At 44.7% G+C, this 20,682-nt stretch overlaps 1 protein-coding gene across 1 annotated transcript in view; it reads left to right on the top strand.

Annotated features, from left to right (window-relative positions):
* The window catches only part of NUP88 (nucleoporin 88), a 405,331-nt gene that overhangs the window by 6,366 nt on the left and 378,283 nt on the right, over positions 1-20,682 (top strand). The window contains exons 2-5 of the mRNA XM_069614602.1: positions 305-474; positions 3,811-3,936; positions 4,158-4,244; positions 7,451-7,624. Of these exons, the coding sequence (XP_069470703.1) occupies positions 305-474; positions 3,811-3,936; positions 4,158-4,244; positions 7,451-7,624 (557 nt within the window). The remainder of the gene's footprint in view (positions 1-304; positions 475-3,810; positions 3,937-4,157; positions 4,245-7,450; positions 7,625-20,682) is intronic.

Genomic DNA, 20,682 nt, shown 5'->3' on the forward strand with positions numbered 1-20,682 from the left:
GGTTGCATCTAGCCCTGTGCAGTGGGCGCTTAAATCACTGAGCTGTTCCATTGCTCCTCCTCTTGTGCTCTTACCATGACCCGGTTTGGATTTTTCATGTCGCTCATAAGCAAACAAGTTGTCCTTGATGTTTGTTGTTGTGGCTTTTTTTTTTTTTTAACCATGTACACAGCACAACATTTCTTACTCTCCAAGAGCCCATTGGCAATCTGTAATGGATTGCCACGAGTGCACTTGCATCTCATGCTAGTATGATGTGATTTCACGATGCTTTTGACCCCTGATTTTTTTTTCATGTTTTCAGACCCTGCTATGCATAAATGCACCGCTGTTTGAAATCCAGCAAGTTCTGCTTAGCCCATTACAACACCATGTAGCGCTTGTAGGAACAAAAGGGTTGATGGTTTTGGAGGTGCCAAAGCGCTGGGGAAAGAATTCCGAATTTCAAGGAGGTGAAAAGACTGTGAATTGCAGGTTAGTGTTATTCAAGGGGGTCAGGGGTGGTGGTGGTAGTGTGTGTTTTTTGCGCTTTGCTCTCCTCTTTTCCTTGAACATGATGCTCTTTGATTGGGCCTGTTAAAAAGGTCCCCAATTTGTACAAGATCTTCATTTCACCTTCCTGCCTAGGTTGAAGGTTCTGAAACAAAGCTATACTCTGAGAAAAATCTTGATGCAAACGTGACCTTAATCGGAACAAGAATACCTTTTTTATTTTTATTTTTTATTGTAATTCATTTCCATTCGCTGGTGAAAAATGTCAACATTTAAGGGTTTGCTGTTACCAGCTTGTTCCTGACAAAGCTATGGCTGCTTATTTTTTTTAATATATAGATTAACATCCGTCCAATGCAACACAATATAAAACAAAAATTACAATGCAGTTTCCATAAAACCAAGTTTAGTAGTTCTACCAAGTATCGTGAAGCCACAAGATCAGTTATGCAGTAAGAAAGCGAATGAAAGAATCCTATACATACATTCAACTATATGTAAGACCGACAACAACATAACTAACAGAATAAAAAAAAAACACACAAACCAACTGCGCACAATCACACAACCAAATGGAGCCCAACAGCAGTTTCGCAAAAGCTACCCATATATATCATTAAAGGGTGACCAAACTCCTCCTACATATCAAAGCAATCTTTTTTCTTGTACAACACTTTCTCATATGGAGACAGTATAACCAAATCATTTATCCATTCATCTATATGAGGCTTTTTCCTGGTTTTCCAAACCTTTACATTTTGCTTCTGAGCAACCACCAGTGCTCTAACCAACCACATTCACGAGCAACAAGCAGCTCCCCTATTACATCCAATCAACCACAGTATCGTATGTTTCAGACACCTTGTAATACTTGCATCTTCAACCAATTCTTTTCAGTTAAGGACCTCCCTCCAAAACACCTCCTCCTTAGTACAACCCCACGACATGTGCAGTAATGTCCCTCCTACCCTGCCACACCCCCAACAATGATAATTTCTCTGAAGGCCTGAGGAACACATTCTATCCGGGGTCCAATACAGCCTCCCCAAAACCTTCTGTCGTATAAGCCTCAAGTAAAATCTAACTCCAGCATAGTAGATTCTTTAATTTCCCCCTCCCATTCGCTTTCTGACAAGTCACAGCCAAGCTCTGCAGACCACTAAGATCATGTATGATTCCACCCAACTGAGACCTCCGTACCAGCCGGCATAAGTCGAAGAAAGCACAACACCATCTGCTGTGGACTGTCAAAAATCTTGAAAAGATCAGGTTTATTAACCAACGGGGCGTGCAACATACCAATCCTCGGCGACAATGACGGTACACAACTCCATGTATCTTTGATTCTCACTCCTAGCTAGGCCATAATTACCCTGCAATTCTCTGATCTCCCTCATCAAATCACCCACACGCAGCACGCATTTCAATGCCCAACTATTGCAAAACGTCTTATTCCTCTGAAAGGCTGTATTCTATCACAAAGAGACCTCTTTATGCAGCCAGGCAATTTTCGTCATTTTCTTTCAACTAATGAAGCAGTGCACCTTGAGTCGTCTGCATTGAGGGTAGAATTTGAGTCGACTGCAGCAACTTGGCCAAAAAATAGATGCTCACAAGCTGGAACGGTGACGCAACCCAAGCCTCCATACTAAACCAAATGGCGGATTCACCATATTGCGAGCAAAGTAAAATTATTTGCAATACCTAACCAGATGCGGATAACCATACCCTCCCATCATAACCTCATGTGCCAGAATATAATGTGGGATCCCCTTAATTTGTTTATCCCCCATAACAATTCCTTAAACACTTTCAATGACAAGGGCAGTGACTGAATAATATAGAAAACGGATGTAACCCAATTTTAATAACATTAATTCTGCCCCACACACTCAACCTGATTTGTCAATATCCTTCCTAATATTCAAAACCACTGTCTCCACATTAACGGGCACAACTTTCTTCAGATCCCACACCATCGTTATCCCTAAATAGACAACACTCTCCTTTGACCATTTGCAGCCCCAACCCTCAAAATCACCCCAACAACAACCTGACTCCAAGGGGAAAATGCTTTGCCCAGTTTATCCTATGGCCAGAGAGTGCGCCTACTTCATGAAAAACGCCCCTCAAAAGTGGAAAACAAACACGAGGGTCCGATAACGCAACTACCAAATCATCAGCATAAGCCAACAGTTTAAGTTCAACCAGTCCAAATATGGTTGCTTCTTCTGATTGCAGGCCTCTTTCTTGTTCTAGATTTATTTCGAATGTGTTTAAAGTTTAGCGAGTTTGTGTCAATGTGACTTTTTTTGTATTCTTGTTTCTTACCAAAAGATGACATAAAATACAAATATATTATTTCTCCAACATGTGAATCCCTCCACATTGATTTTGTTTAGTAAGACCATTAACTTCGGCCATCCGTTACTTGAGGGATTGTAACACGGCTGTGCCGGAATTACCCCCCATTTCTTGATGTATGTTTCTAACTGTAGACGTTAAGGCATTAATGCAGCCACACATGCCTACTATGTCGGCAGGCACATTCTGCTGTGCAGCTTTGTGTGCCTTTTTGATTTGAATGAGCTAGAAAGGAGCAATATCTTAGAAATTGAAACCTGTGTGGCATCTTCAGCAAGTGCCAGACTATGCAGCTTTTACTGCAGCCACACATTGTGGAAGGTCCCGTGACCAAATCGTAGTGCTGGCAGCTTCAGCACTGCGCGAGACAACAGACATGTTAGATTGGTGTGCCCCTGGAGACGTAGAGGTCATTGATTGGTCTTTGTCTCACTTTAACTGCTCGGCACGGTTGCTGGGGCTGTACGTCCAATTATGTGTACCAAATGCCTAAAGTGGAATTTGTAAAATGTTACTTGTTTTAATTTGTAAACAATGTTGCACGATATGGAATAAAGGCCAAATCCACATATTTCTTGGCTAGCTAATACCTTATTACTTGGGCGGGAGGGGGGGGGGTGAGGGGGATTAAAGTTGCAAGCTAGTAGTCGGCCCTAAAAATATGTACTTTCCACCTCAATTGTATACATACAGACATCACGCCATTTATTACTATTCAAGAAGAAATTATCACTAGTCGATGATGAGTGCAAATAGTTTGCCACGTCTTGTGTAGATGATACACTGGGAATTAAATTGTGCAGTGTGCACAAAAAGGTGCACTAACTGGGTTTTTGATATTTTGATGATGGCTTCCTATTTTTCCGATCAGTGTGAGATTGGAAGTTGAACTGGTTGCCTCTTGATAGTAAATACATGATTCTTTGACCCATTGTATGTATGTTTTGGTTGCAGGACGATTCCTATTGCTGAACGGTTATTCACCAGCTCTACCTCGTTGACTCTGAAACATGCAGCATGGTATCCTAGCGAATCGCCGGAGCCTCATCTAGTGCTGTTGACTTCTGATAATTCAATGAGGTAACTGGATCGCTTTTGCTTCTCCTTTCTGTGAAGTTTCCCTTGATCCTTTCCCTCTCAAGACCTTTCAACCTGCCTGTAGAATAAACTGCAAACATGATTTTATTTGCCGCATCCTCTTATGATTGGCACAAAAAAAAATGTAATTCGCCAATTCCGGAAACTTCCTGCTTTTGTTGTTGTATTTGTTATTAATTTGATCCTTTTTTATTTTCTTCCAGGATATATAGCCTCAAAGACCCATTGACACCAGTGAAAGTTATTGCCCTTTCCGAGCCAGAGGAGGAAAACACTGTGCTCCCGAAAGCGTATGTGCCACTTAAACCACCCCCACCCCCTGAAAATTGTGTGGAGGATGTAGTGTGTTGGATTTGAGTTTGAAGCTTAATTCCGGGGGGATTCATTTGAGTTCTGACTGCGCCCCTGCACCCCTGCATGCTGTGTGACTTATTTGGGAGCTCCCCCCCAATATCAGTCTGCTGCAAAGCAGACAGCTTGATTGGTATGTTGGCACATAGGATGGGATGTGTGAATGTTTAATTGATATTTGTTTGTATGTTGTGAAACCTGAAGTGCACTATGGATCAAGACTAGGTGGACCATGGTGGCACAGCACAAATTGGCACAGTATTGTAGGTGATTCACCTGCAGAAGCGTAAACTCTGACCCAGACTTGTGAAATTTGGTTTGGTAGCCTATGGGGTGTGTGGTAATCTTGATTGGGGTATTGTATGCCCCCTTCATTTACAAAACCCTCTCCGAAACGCTGCGATAATCCCAAAACAAATTAACATGAGCCATTTATTGAAAGCCTAGAATTGCCGGCATTGCTTTAATCTACCTAAATAACCCTCTCGCCTTTGTGAGTGTGCGACACCGTTCTGGGTTCTCTGAAGCATAGAAGCGAAGTCTACTCCCACCCTTTTCTGAGCTCAAATGGATCAGCCACTTACCTTCCTTTTTATGTAAATATAACTTTTATGTGTGTAGAAAACCCGTCACATAGAGGCTAATTGTATATGCTTTTAAAAATCTGTTTAGGTAATTCCAGCTTCGGCTTTATATGGGGCCTGACCGGTAATGAACGTGAGTAGGGGTGTTTCTACACCTTGCACTATATTTTCCTCGCCGGGATATTGTCAGAGCCCAGCTCCTTTTATTCTTGGCAATTGGGTGGCGCTAAACCACCACCTATAAGCTAAAACTATTGCAGAGGAGATGTGAGGGGGCCACAGAGCTTGTCGGTGTTTGGTTATTTACTCACCCATTTGACTGCACATGCCTTGCTAATCCTTATAACCGTTTCCACCCACTACCTGCCTCTCCCGACCCAAAACACATCCTCCTGGGATCTCTTTGAGCTAGCTTGATCATGCAGTAACACTAAACTTTGTGCAGTAAGCACCTGCCAGTTTTATTTCAAAGCAGTCTTTTGAGAGTTAATGGCTTAATTGCAACTATAAATACAGTACATGTGTAATAAAAATGTCTTGTCCAAGTCTGCTTTTTGCCACTTGATTTATAAGCACTATGGGTGTCCTTGTGCTGAAGTCCTGTTAAAAACAATACGTTCAGCTTGTGTTAGGTATTGGATAGGCATTTGCCAGAAACTGCTATCCTCTGCCTAGGTTACCACACCATTTTACATCTATCACCATCTAGTAGGCAGGTAGTACTATTATGGCATCACCTGGTAAATGCCTATCATATGCCTGTGCAAAAGCCAAAACTGTTGCTCTGCCAATGCATATTTGTTTAATTAGTCTGTGCTAGTGTGAGGCTCATGGGTATGTATGCATGTATGTATGTGGGATCAAATGCATGTCCTGGCCTTATAGTCTGAACAGAACTGAACTAAGAAGTTTTAGAACAGGAAGGTCGACACTGCTTCTCTCCGACTGTATACGTTTATAAAAGTACAGTCTCTATACACTGCTTACCAGTGGCACTTTCCCTTTATCAACGTTTTTCCAATTTCTGCAGCAGGTAATTGAGGCATAACCTTCATTTCCCAGCTGACCAGACTGACACTCCCACTCCGCAACTGGCATGTGTACTATACTTCCACTGTTACAATGTTAACCCAGGGTGGACATGTGCTTTGAATTGGCAACAACATGTGGCATTAAACGAACCCAAATAATTAAAAGGCTACAGAGGGAACTTGTTGAATGACCCCAGAAAAGAAAGCAGCAAGTGGTTGTGGCAAGGGAAGGGCTTTAGGGTTCTGTCTGTGACCTGGAAGTGTCATTCCGGCCATACATTTAGCCCAAGCATGGAGGCGTGTTAAGACACAAGCTAACGTGGCCATCCACTAGCTTCCTCTGGCTTTCAAGTTGCTAAAAAGCTCTTGTAGGTAGAGTAATGCCTTTCCTTGGGGAAGCAGAGTACAGGAATTCAGAGGCCTATGTCTTCCTTGTCTAGGAAATGCTGTATTTTGCTTTGTAACTGTTTCACCAAGAACCAAGGACTGTTGGGACAACTGGAAAGCCCAGTCATATATCCTCACCTGTCCATCACAATTAGGCAGTAACTACTCTGGATGGATTTTGTGGGCCAAGTGGAGGTGGCAGTGCCAGAAAGACAATGATATGGTTCTTGTAAAGGCTGCCTCATGGAAGTAGTGTCCGTGAGTACTGTGTGCACATGTGCACTTAGATACATACAGAGTACTACCCGAGTTAAAAACAGTTCAGGACCTGCTTAAGTTATTCAGCTTTCTTGCTCCGCGTTCCAGCCCAGACTTTGCTAGCCCTTGCCACTCCTGCGACTCCACCTGATGGAGGGAGACCGGCACCCTGATAAGTGGTGCTCACAGAAGCTACTGGTTGGGTTGTTGATTAACCACTATCTATAAGTTCCATAATGGCCCTGGGGATAGCTCGGGGACAACACGCTTGTCTTGGAAGCAAGACAACACAGGTGTGAATCCCGGTCCCGCACTTAGAGACTGGTCTCAGGTAATAAGTGCGTTATTAAAGATTATTAAACTCTGCTCTACAAGGTGCCACTGAGTTACTGGTGCCTCCTGGCTTGCTGCCCAGTCCACAGGCCTGCTGAGCCCAACCATCGCGGACAATGCAAACCCCTCATTTCTCTCGCCAAACAAAGAAAGACGCCCACAGTGTTAGTATTTACATGCTAGGTGTCAGCCAGAGCAGTACTCCAGGAGCAAGAATGCCCTGTGGGTAATGGGGTAAGCAAATAATTACTTTAAGGGCGCTAAAGCGTTTTTGTGCTTAAGGACTCATTTTAAAGAATTACTTATTTCTTTAAAAGTTACCGATCTACCTTTGGTAGATGTGGACTCTGGAGAAGCATCCCCTGCATTTTTATTTCAGTAAACCAGTATGGATCTGACTATGTTGTGTGCTTGTGTTTCCAATTGATGAGACATTTGAAGTTTTACCTGTATTAGAGGCGTTTCAATGTGAGGCATGAATAAACTGCTCGGACACTTGTAGGTTATACAGCATGTTAAAGCTTATTGTATAGCGTGTTCCTTATTTTGCAGGCGTTCCTACACAGCCTCACTAGGAGAGACTGCTGTGGCCTTTGACTTTGGCCCCCTTGTAGCCGTTCCGAAGAATCTAGGCGGGCAAAGAGGAAAAGAAGTGATGGCGTATCCAGCCTACATCTTATATGAGAACGGGGAGACCTTCCTCGTTTATATCAACCTTCTTCAAAGGTAAGGAGCGTTGCATTGTTTTTCCTAAATACTTATCTCTTTTTAGGGAGCATCAGGAAAGGTGTGTGCAGTGTTTTCTAACAGTTGTTGATTCTGCTGACACCATAAAATTGGGGCGCAGTTGGGTTGTCCATTTGTTAAGGCAGTTTTTACACAGGCCTCTGGAAAGGGCTGTACATCCACCATTCTAAAGGTGGGACTGATCATCCAACCCCAAAGGGAAACTGAACATCTCTTACAACGGTAGAGTGGCAGAGCAGTCTGACATTACTCCAGGGAAGGGAATTTGACTGACACAAAGGTACAAGTAGTCTACGAACCTTTCCATAAAACATCTCACCCATGTACACTGGACATTTTACACCTTTTTATTAGTTACACATCTATTAGTTTGTTTGTTTATTTATTTATATAGCGCTCTTGACCCGGGGGTATATATGCGCTTTGAACATCAGGTTACAGGTAAAAGACAATAGTATAGTATTCAAACAATATACATAAAATTGGACATTCGGAGTGCATATATATGTGGTAGGACAGTTATTTGTTGGTTAACCAGGAAATGACCTTGGTTCTGAAAGGTTGGAAAGTAGGTGTGGATTTAATATCCAGTGGGATGGAATTCCAGAGTTGTGATGCCAAGGTTGGGAAGCTGGATCCTCCAGCTCTTTTGAGGGAGTATTTGGGAACTGTTAGTTGTAATGAGTTGGACGATCTGGTGGTTCTAGTGTTCTGTCTTAGTGTAAATTTGTTCGAGAGGTACGGTGGGGCAAGATGATTGAGGGCTTTGTAAGTAAGGCATATGGTTTTCAAATCAATTTTCTGTTGGATGGACAACCATTTGCAGGCAGTTCTGGTGGCGGAGATGTGTTCCCTTCTAGGAATATTGAGGGCGGCACGGAGTGCGTTATTTTGTAAAACTTGCAATTTATTGATTACTGTTTTGTTGGCACCTACATAGAGGCTATTACAGTAATCCAGTTTAGATTGAATGAGTGCTCTGGCTAGGATGAGACAGTTGCTAGGGGAGATCAGTGGTCTGCAGGCCCTGATAAGTTTACCGGTGTAGGCAGTGGCTGAGGCGGTCATGTTGATTTGTTTAGCTAGGTTGATGTTCGTGTCTAGGTAGAAACCGAGGGTTTTTACGCTCTTGGCAATGGGTATGGTGTTACCGTCAATAGTGAAGCTAGTGTAGCCGGGACAGAGTTTACTGATAGTGTTCGGTGAGCCGACAAGAAGCAATTCAGTCTTGTCATCATTCAGGCATAGGCCATGTGTGGCCATCCATGCCTGAATGATGGAAAAGACTTCATTGATCCATTTGGCGTCCTTGTTGTAGTTGCCTGATAAGGTGAGGAGTATCTGGGTGTCATCTGCGTAGTTAGTATAGGTGACACCCAGATTGTCCAGCTTGTCGAATAAGGGCTTGGTGAAAATATTGTAAAGGGTAGGTGAGACACAGGATCCTTGTGGGACACCGCAGGTGATGGGGATGGGGTCAGCCGCTGCTAGGGGGGAGAAGACCCGCATGGTTCTGTTGTCCAGGAAAGATTGGATCCATGTGACTGCAGAGTGGGAGAAGTGTGCTGCCAGAGATAAATGGTTGCACAGGATTTTATGGTCGACCAGGTCAAAGGCAGCGGAGAGGTCAAGGAGTAGAAGGATGGCAGCCTTGTTTTTGTCTTTGAGTTCGTCTATCTGGCATTTGAGATCAACAAGGGCCGTTTCTGTCCCGTGTTGTGGTCTAAAGCCAGATTGGCGAGTTCCTAGTAGGTGATTGGCCTCAAGGTAGTCCTGGATTTGTAAATAAGCCACTCTATCCAAGATTTTTAGTAGGAATGGGACGGTGGTAATGGGTCTGTAATTCGTGGGGATGTCAGGGTTGAGAGTAGTTTTTTTTAGTAGCGGTAGGACCCAGGACTGTTTCAGATTGCTGGGGACCATGTTGTTGGCGAAGGACAGGTTTATTAATTTGGTGATAAATGGGGAGAGATCCCTAGCTGCATCTTTTATGATCTGTGCGGGGCAGCTGTCCCCCTTGCAATTCGATGGTTTAAGGGATGCTATAATTTTCTGAACCTCCAATATGGATACCTTTTTGAAGGTGAAGCCTGAATTAGTGGCAGTAGGTGGAGGGGGCGTGGGGAAGGAGGTGGGATCGAGAGTGAGTTGTTGTCGTTTGTTGTTGATTTTAGTTTGGAGCCCTGAGATTTTGTTAGCTAGGGCATTCTGGATCCCTGTGCACCAGGGTTTATCCTTAGTGCAAGAGTCAGTGGGGGTAATGGGGTTTTCTAATTCCTTTAGTATGTTAAAGAGCTCCTTAGTACTGGAGCTTGCCTGGGAGATCCTAGTATTGAGAGATTCTTTCTTGGCCCGCATAATCTCATTTTTGTAGAGGGTGGAGATGTTGGTGAGATTGGTTCTGTTATTTATAGAAGGCACTGATTTCCAGAGTGCTTCAAGTTTGTTTTTTTGTTGACGCAGGGTTTTGAGCTCCGGGGTGAACCATGTGTTCAGGTGCGCTTTGGGTATTCCTTTGCGCAGTTTCAGTGGGGCAATGATGTCAATGGCTTTGGCCATGGACTCATTGTAGGCGTTGACCAGTTGGTTCAAGTCCATTGTGGCGGGTAGTGCGTTTAAAGTAGGGATCACCAGAGGTATTAGGGCTTCCGCTGTGATATTGCTCTTTTTCCTAGTAGGGCAGGCAGGTGCCATGATAGGCCTTTTATGTGCTGAGTCGCTGGTAAGAATGTCAAACGGGAGGAGGTGGTGGTCAGTCCAGATAAGTTGTGTGGGATCTTTCGTAGTAATGTTGCAGTTAAGGGTAGTTATCCAGTCAAGGATTCTGCCTTTCGAGTGGGTAGGTTTGGAGCAAAGTTGTTGGAGGCCATGCTTCTCTAATGCCATGGCCAGGGCAGTGGCTGGGGTGTCTAGGGGGTCGTTAAACCCAAGGTTAAAGTCTCCGAGTATAATCAATTGTGCTGATGGTTTGGAACTTTCAGCAACTAGTGAAGTGATGTCTTCCTCAAATGAGCCAGGAGGGCCCGGGGGTCGGTAAATTAAGTGCAGCCTAATAGTACTTTTAGGGGAGGTTTGAAATTTGACTGTAATGTGTTCACAGGATTTGAGTGGGGGAGCAGAGGATAGTCTGATGTCAAGCGTGGACTTAAAGATGATAGCTACGCCGCCACCTCGAGCGTTCGGTCTATCTGCTCTAAGGATGGTGTAGTTATCAGGTATGGCTAGGGTAAGAGATGGACCTGCAGCATCGTGCAGCCATGTTTCGGTTACCGCAAGGAAGTCCAGGTTGTTTGTTAGAATGATGTCAGCGACTTCTGAGGCATGGGCGACTAATGATCTGACATTTAGGAGAGCTCCTTTAAGACTGGGATGGATAGTGTTGATGGGTGTTACAGTGTGAGGGTTGATCTTATTGAGTGATTTGGTAGGGCCTTTGCTAGGTCTGTAGTGGGTTCTAGCGCCAAGTCTAGAATTCCGATCGGAGGGGATGAGGGTAGTGTTACGGGAGTTGGTTGGGTTAGCTAATGTAGAGGTGTTGTAGTCAATGGTAGGGCAAGATGCTCTCGTGTTGATGGGGTTCTGCTTATAGACAGCTAGGTGTGTGTTAGCTGCGACATGCGGAACGTGTGCATGTCTATGGGTGGGAAGGGCGGACTTGGTATCCGGGGGGAAGGCTGGTGTGGTGGGCAGGAATGGTGTAGGGCAGGTGATCGGGTGGTGTCTTGGGCAGGCGGGTCTGACTAAACCATTGTTATAGGCTAGGTAACTGTTGCCAGTGCAGGGTATGTTACTTTGCATGACACAGAAAGGGAACATGATCGCAGTCAGGCAGAGTAGCATGCTGGGGCTAAGGTAATGTACAGGGGAGTGGCGTGAAGGGGGCATAGGCGTTATAGGTAGGGCACAACACAATGCGAATGAGGTCTAGGCGACCATAGGGCACAACACAATGCAGGTGGGGTCTAGGCGACCATAGGGCACAACACAATGCAAGTGGGGTCTAGGCGACCATAGGGCACAACACAATGCGAATGAGGTCTAGGCGACCATAGGGCACAGCACAATGCGAATGAGGTCTAGGCGACCATAGGGCACAACACAATGCAGGTGGGGTCTAGGCGACCATAGGGCACAACACAATGCAAGTGGGGTCTAGGCGACCATAGGGCACAACACAATGCGAATGAGGTCTAGGCGACCATAGGGCACAGCACAATGCAGGTGGGGTCTAGGCGACCATAGGGCACAACACAATGCAAGTGGGGTCTAGGCGACCATGGGGCACAACACAATGCAGGTGGGGTCTAGGCGACCATGGGGCACAACACAATGCAAGTGGGGTCTAGGCGACCATAGGGCACAACACAATGCGAATGAGGTCTAGGCGACCATAGGGCACAGCACAATGCGAATGAGGTCTAGGCGACCATAGGGCACAACACAATGCAGGTGGGGTCTAGGCGACCATAGGGCACAACACAATGCAAGTGGGGTCTAGGCGACCATAGGGCACAACACAATGCGAATGAGGTCTAGGCGACCATAGGGCACAGCACAATGCAGGTGGGGTCTAGGCGACCATAGGGCACAACACAATGCAAGTGGGGTCTAGGCGACCATGGGGCACAACACAATGCAGGTGGGGTCTAGGCGACCATGGGGCACAACACAATGCAAGTGGGGTCTAGGCGACCATAGGGCACAACACAATGCAAGTATGGTCTAGGCGACCATAGGGCACAACACAATGCAAGTGGGGTCTGGGCGACCATAGGGCACAACACAATGCAAGTGGGGTCTGGGCGACCATAGGGCACAACACAATGCAAGTGGGGTCTGGGCGACCATAGGGCACAACACAAAGCAAGTGGGGTCTGGGCGACCATAGGGCACAACACAATGCAAGTGGGGTCTAAGCGACCATAGGGCACAACACAATGCAAGTGGGGTCTGGGCGACCATAGGGCACAACACAATGCAAGTGGGGTCTGGGCGACCATAGGGCACAACACAATGCAAGTGGGGTCTGGGCGACCATAGGGCACAACACAATGCAAGTGGGGTCTGGGCGACCATAGGGCACAACACAATGCAAGTGGGGTCTAGGCGACCATAGGGCACAACACAGTTGCGGTGGTACGTTAGCGACCATAGGGCACGGCCAAATAGCAGTCATGAGGCATGGAGCACTAAGGGCTAAGGATGCCTGTACTATTAAAGAGGTGGCAGCAGTAATGCATAGTGGCGGCGGCGTTGGAAGCATGAGCATATGTAGCAAACAGTTAAAGAAACCGAGTTCAAATGTTTATGGGTGCGGAGTAGCAGAGGGCATACCAGAAAGCACAATAGTATAGACTGAGGGTATTCCCACTACTCACAAAAGATTAATGGTCCGTGGCCCCTGGCTCCTGATGCTCCAAACAGGCACCCAACAGGCCTTAGATTGGCCTTTGGATTGGCCGGCGATCCGCCTGCCGGCGGTTCCTACAAGTGAAATCGAGGATTAGCCTCGATTTCGTGCCGCGATGCGCCCGGCATGGGCAAGTCAGGCACTTGTGGGGACGGGGTCAGGCAGGCCCTGTTCCTCGGCGCGCTCGCTTCCTCTTTTCTCCTCGGGTCTCGGGACCTCTGCTGGGCTGGGGGGCTGGGGGGGCTCCTGCCCTCACCCCTCGAGATGGATGTTGGGAGTGGGGGAATGTGTGGCACTCAACAGGCCTTAGATTGGCCTTTGGATTGGCCGGCGATCCGCCTGCCGGCGGTTCCTACAAGTGAAATCGAGGATTAGCCTCGATTTCGTGCCGCGATGCGCCCGGCATGGGCAAGTCAGGCACTTGTGGGGACGGGGTCAGGCAGGCCCTGTTCCTCGGCGCGCTCGCTTCCTCTTTTCTCCTCGGGTCTCGGGACCTCTGCTGGGCTGGGGGGCTGGGGGTTAAATACTAATACACAGTAAAACATACCAAGTGTATTAGAAAAACAGTGCATTGTCATAAAGACACACCCCACTCCTGTATTATGTTGTTCCACTATCTGGAGCTATTGCACATTGCAGATAAAGACAATGGGTGGGAAGATATTAAAACCAGTCCATTAAACATACAGTAATAATAGTCTCAAAGGATCCCAATGACAAAACTAACAAAGCTACGGTGACCCTAAACCTCTACGATCTAGCATTTGCGAAATACAAATGCACACATCATAGTAAATTAAGGTCCTGGGGAGTGGGACATTTCTAAAACACAGCCAGGTGCCACAGAGTACAAGGGACATTTAGACAAAGAGCACAAGTTATTACATGTCAGGGTAAAACAGAAATTGTCATCAGACGTTCACTTATGAAGTAGAATCTTTAAAAATACATTTTTCAATAAAAAAAAATCTAGTTTAACATACGTAAAAACGTTTGTTTCAATTCCATGGACCCAACTCAAAAAATCACTTAACTCATCGGCCTTACACATCAGAAAGAGGTAAATGTATGAAAGCAAGGGGGAAAAACAAGTTGACCAGTTTATACAGAACATAAAAGATGTCATTTTCTTTTCATTGCATTTCCTCCAATGCACAAAAACAATACTTGAAGATCACTGCTCAAGGCGCACATTTCAATCGTGCATCTAGATAATTCACAATTGCACAAGCATGTTTTGCATTTTCGCCAGATGAGATCTTATACCACCAAGCAGCCATATCATCGGCTAGGGGGGCAAATTGACTTAGATGGACGGAACGCAAAGCACTGGTTTTCACACACTCAACAACAAGGTGTTTCAGCGATTCAATAGCCAATGAGCAAAAACGACACAAATTGTCTTTTACCAATTTATCTTTTCGTTGCCAGAGAATTTCCTTAGATTTCAAGAGATTCAATCGAAATCTAAGGAATTGCTCACGATAGTAGCGAGATGGGGATTGCGTGAGATAATGCGACTGGTTGTTTAACTTTTTTTGTCCAATGCCTAACCAGTTCGATGAAGAGTTTTTTTCCGTTCGTCTATGTTGATAACCCAAGCCCAAGACTCAAATTTCTTTTTTGCATGTTGTGGTCTAATAAGAAGATCGAACTCAGAGATTCCCGCAGCATCAACCCATGCTTGCACTCTGAGACGCCACATATCTACTAAGTTAACATTGTTGTCAGCATATGTTTTGTTAAATATTTGATAGGCAGGTATTGGATTTTCAACAGACATTTTTTGCATTAATGTAATTGATTTCCAAATCCCATGACTATACAAGGAGTTCAGTGACAATTCATCTCGTAAGGCGATCATTGAAACACAATGTGGTAGGTGGAGGACATGGCGCCAAAAACGCCCTTCTAAAGAGTTCCAAGTCTGCTCTCTGATGTTCCAGCTGACTTCAGCTCCAGAAGTTAGTATAGGAACTACCTTTTGTAAGTAGAACGTCAGAACCGAGGATGGAGAATTTTCCATTACTTTTATTTATTTTTGCTTCTTGGAAAGCAAGACTCATGCTTTTTAGTTTCAGATCTTTGACCCATTGGTGTTCACAAATAGAGTAAACTGCACACCCAAGTATAAGAGTCTACAGAGTCAAGAAATTGCTTCATGTCAATAAATGCAAAGTAGATGTTTTGCCCGGCTTTCTGGGCTTCAAATTTTAGAGTTGTGAGAATCAGAAGATTGACACCGACACCCACATTTTTTGTGAATCCAGTTTGCCGTACGTCAAGGATACCAGCTGACTGCATCCAATGAACAAGCTTCAGTCGCAATTAAGAGCCAAAGATTTTCCCGATTGAATCAAGCAGGGCAATTGGACGGTAGTTGGTAGGGAGGTCCCAACTACCTTTCTTATGAATGGGAACTACAATGGCTGTTAGCCATGACACAGGGAGACGTTTTGGGAAAGCAATACTGGCAAATAGTCGTTCAATAAAGTGGGCCCAGACCGTTAAATTCTCTATAAGCATCACATTGCTGATCAAGTCTGGGCCAGCGGCACGATAGTTCTGTAGTAACTTGATTGCTGATTCAATATGGTCGAGCAGCATTTCTACAACCCAAGACCCGTGAGTTACAGCCATGTGTAGATGTGCAAGCAAAAACGCAAGAGAAGTGTCTGGACCATCTGTCACCAGAGATGGTATTTTGAGGTGTAGCTAAACGGGCGACTGCATTAAGAATCACGTGTGCAGTCTAAAATTCTAGGTTTTAGTCAAAAACATCTCTGCACCCAACCGGAAGCAGGACACGTGCTGGGACAGGCTTGTACTCCCAAAGTCACTTTACAATGTTTCACATGATTAAAAGTTACCCCACTGGAGCCAACCGGGCCATACAAATATGCAGTCCATGTGTATGGGGAAAAGGTAGGCAAGTACCATTTCTACCCCACAGATGCAGTTTTAGTGGCAACCAACCCCAGGGAGGACAAGCGGAGACCCCAATCAAGAGCTCCAAAGGGTGAGTTTGAGAACCATGAGCCACAGAAGATGCAGCACAGCAGCAAAGCACAATTGAAACCAATGGAAAAATGCAGTTTAGACCCACCTGCAAATGGTCTCAACCACTGGGACCCCTTAGGGTAAGTATTGTGAATAACCCACCACCTTAGGGTCCAGAGGATTTCGGCATAGTCACAGGGTTGGTTCCTAGAAGGCAAAACAACCTGGCAAGTTTCAGGTGGAGTTTACAGGATGCGACCTCCCAGGGACTTTGAACCCTGTACTAATGATGACACCAGTAGCGGAAATGACTGTCTTCTTGGAGTGAACCCCATGAGCCAGAAGCAAAAGTAGCATTCATGAAGACTCCCCAAAAAGTGGAAGAACCGTTCAAAGCAGATTTGAGCAGTTAAATGATCAAAAAGGCTGCACAGCCACAGTAAGCGGTCCCATGCCGACTACTATGGTGGGCGTGACCTAGGACTGTACCGAAGAGAAGATGGGGTGGCTTTTTCGAGTTTCAAAACCATTTTTGGTGAATGCAGCGATCAGCTTCAAGTCCGGATGACCACAGAGATAAAATTGGAAGCTGGTATTAAAACAGCCTGCAGATGGTCAGAGCATGTAAGGCTTGACTCGGCACACTAGTGGAGCCAGTGGGAGAACAGAAGAGGCCCAGTAAGGAAGAAACCGTAGCCAAAAATCCCAACTGGAGATCAGCCAAGTGCAGAGGATTTTGGCAGTATGGTCAAACCTGTCCTAAAAATGCAGCAATGGTGGGAAACTCTGCAGACGTAAGTAAACCTGCTTCTGAAAAGATTAACAGAATGAACTATATGAAATGGCCTCCCCTAATTCTACCCATACACACAGGGGTTGGCCTTAACCAGGCCACCAATCGCGCTAGGGGGCAAAATGTTTGGCAGCCAGCCAGTCTGGTTGGCTCCTAAATCCACTGCTCAGCCCGGACTGCTCCCACAAGATATGATATGGATTGCTCCGAGCTAGAACCGGTGCGCACCAATTCAAACCACTGCAGTGGGTGCATGACTGGACTCACAAGGTGCCAACATGTGTACAACTGCTGTTTTAGACCGGACGCGTGGTTCATGTGAAAACGAGCCACTAAAACAAAATGGCAAAGAGTATGATTTCAAAAAAATATCTTTGGAACTGAAATGGCTACCAAGTGGGTGCATTGTGCCACCAGCGTGATAATCGTCTTGGATCCCTCGTGATGCCAAAGTAGATGCCACCAGCCTACCCCCAGGATTCTATGTATGGTGATATAATCCCTACATTGGTACAGATGGGGTGCTTAAGAAGCACACTTTGGCATGTGAGCCGTATGGGTGACCCATGACGATATACTCTTAATGTGTGAAATAGGGTTGCAGTGTTAGTAGATGTGTCTGACCACCATAAAAGCACCAGTGACCCCAAAAAAAGGGGGAACGCAACAAGGACCTACAGAATTTCCAAAAATGAAATTGTTTTAGCCCCACCAATCCCTGCCATTGGACAGCAAAGTATTTTGTTCTGACTTAAGTTAGGAAAGTTTATTTTCCTACTGTTCAGCAGGGAGGAAGACTGACCCACAGTGATGCAACAGGGTTCCATCGCAAGCTTTTTTGCTCACATACTGGCAGACGTGTCTGAGCAGTCAAAAGCAGCTTTTAGAAATGCAGTGGTGTGGTTAAGATACAGTGTAACGCACATACAACAAAATAAGATTGGGGGAAAAATGCAAGCTACTAGTCGGCCAGTCATTCATCACTTCAATTATATACAGACCCACAGTACACAGTTTAAAAAAAATAAAAAAAAAATTTACTCACCAAGAGCAATGGCTAGTGCAAGTTTTGCGCCCTAAAATACAAGGTTGTCAACACAGATTTTATGAAATTAGATCTGTACAAAGCTCCTTTTTGTGCAGGTACAGATACGTAATAAGGAAGTGTCTTTTAGAGTTTTGAGGTCATGACTGTACCAGATGGACTTGGAATTTGCAGTGACCCGAATATATGCTCTAGATACAGAAAAGGTGCTATCGGGGGATGCACAGGGGTCTGAAGATACTCAACTGGCAGTCTGTTTTCCTAGGTCGGAATGGGACTGATGGATTGTGCTGTGATTGGGTTGCCAGGATGCAGTCCTGATGCTGCAGTATCCCCAATGTGAAAGATGGACCCGTGCTTGAAATGGGGCTAAATCGCATATGCTGGTATTCACGCCTGGTTAAAAGTAGCTGCCAAACTGTTATTTCAAAATGTCTGATTGTCTCTATGCTCTTCTCTAGTTAGTCAACGACTCTTCTGGTAGCGACCATAAAGTTGAGCAGCTGAGCAAGGTGACTGGAAGCCCACTGAAGAAGGTGCACTGTTGTAACTAGACGAAGGTGTTGCTGTATTCTGTCCGTACGCTCCTGTGCAGATTTAGTGGGTAATCCCTGCTTGATACGCGTTCGGTTGTGCGATCATGCGGGACTGTAGAAGGAACAAACCTGTAGATGCGGACGAGCCTTTGTTTTATGCTTGGATTTCTTCTATGTTTTACATTGGACTTTTAATTTTCTAAACCACTGGCGGAAACTTTGTAGCATGTTAACCTTATCAGGACCCCCCCCACCCCCCCAAAAAAATTCAGGCCAACAAAGCTCCGGCATAAGTGCTTAAACCATGTACAATGCAACTAGAACATCCGCAAAACATATTGTGAAGCTTTGAATTTCTTGTCATAATGCAGAGTTTGCACAGATTTAATGTTTACAGGTTTGCACAATTTGCAGTATTTGCACAGTTTGCAATTTATGCCATGGGGCAGTGTATGTCTTATTTTAAGATATTGTATGACTTCTAATTCTTGATTGTAATGTATGTATTTCATGACAGTTTTTATTGTATATTTTTCTGGCAAATGACTACAAGCCTAATGATGATGACGAGGAACAGCATGCTTCATTTTTGTCTTCAAAGGTTGTGTTATTTTGTGATTTTTCTGTTCCATTAAAAACAAAATGGACCAAACAAAAGTTGCTGTATGCCACTCTTATAAGAAATATACATTTTCAAGTTACAGCAGCTGATGCTGTGAAACCAATTGTTCTTGTCAAACATGAGGTGTGTGTGTGTGTGTGTGTGTGTGTGTGTGTGTGTGTGTGTGTGTGTGTGTGTGTGTGTGTGTGTGTGTGTGTGTGTGTGTGTGTGTGTGTGTGTGTGTGTGTGTGTGTGTGTGTGTGTGTGTGTGTGTGTGTGTGTGTGTGTGTGTGTGTGTGTGTGTGTGTGTGTGTGTGTGTGTGTGTGTGTGTGTGTGTGTGTGTGTGTGTGTGTATGTATGTATAGGCTTCCACTAGTTGTCTGAGGTCACTTTGACCCCTTCCGCTCTCAGATCACTGATTTAACTAAGCTTTTTCTGTATATCAAACATTAGACTTCAATTTAATTCTAGAGCAATCCCCAAATTGTAGAGTAATAGACATTTTATTTGCCTTATTTTCTGTAAGAAAACGTTACATTTTGGTTTGTTAAAGGGTGCGATTCATACATTTATTACGTTTTCGCTTAATGTCAAGTAGGACTTTCAGTACTGTTGAAGTAATTGGTGCACGAAATTCAACCGTTTACTAGTTTCAATGGAGTATGCTAATGTTTGCGAGGAAGGCTAGCTCAGGGCAACGCTTTTGTCTTGGAAACAAGACAACGCAGCGCAACACAGGTTTTAATCCCGATCACATGCTTAGAAACATCCCCTGGTATTAAGCGCGTTACGAATGAACAATTATAGTTATGTTGTAGCATAAAGTGTGTGACTTGGTGCTGATGTGTGGCATTCAGGGTAAACTAAAGAGGGTGTTGATCTGGAGCATAGTATGTAGGGTATTAACAACATTAACCCGACTAATTACTAACCCTGGTAAAAATACTAATTTTTAATAAAACTGACATTAGTAATTGGGCTGGAGTCAGTGGGTTTGTCTAGGCCACACCCTGTGCTGCAGACAGTAAGAGCATGAATTCACACTGCAATGTGGCTTAGGAAATAAATATGAAAATTGAAAGCTGAACCACAGTGTCTCTTGCCGATGCTCGATTCAGAGCACAATGAGGTGGCAGAATGTGCTTTGAAAGAACTATTTCATTGTTTAAATAGTCTGGAAAGTTACTGGGGGTGTTGGCTAAAAAAGCGGTGATTGACTATAGTCTGGAAATATATATACAATGTGCCCTGGTCATATTTGCAGAAAGTCAATTTTGGGATTGCCAAGCCTGAGTCAATAGTGGCATAATCAAGAATAGACTGTATAAACAGGAATTTTGTTAGTAACGGAAGGTAAGAATGGAGTGTTCAAACTAACATTCTTTACCTTGATGTAAAGAATTGGTATTAACAGTTTGTTCCAGGTCATGTGATGCTGGACTTTATTTTAGTTCACTGTGAGACAGTATGGGGCCTTACTTGGGACTATGCTATCAAAGCATAGTGATCCATAACCATCTGTCGTTAGAAAATCTACCCCGAACTCCATATGCATGCTTTGTTTATTACATTGTGTGTAATACAGATGTGAATGAGGTTAGGTAAGGATAGAAGGGCCAGATGTCTGTTCTTTCTTTCTTTTGTATGCAAT

Source organism: Ambystoma mexicanum, chromosome 9 (assembly GCF_040938575.1).
Source record: "Ambystoma mexicanum isolate Mex_15411 chromosome 9, UKY_AmexF1_1, whole genome shotgun sequence".
NCBI classification, from domain to species: domain Eukaryota; kingdom Metazoa; phylum Chordata; class Amphibia; order Caudata; family Ambystomatidae; genus Ambystoma; species Ambystoma mexicanum.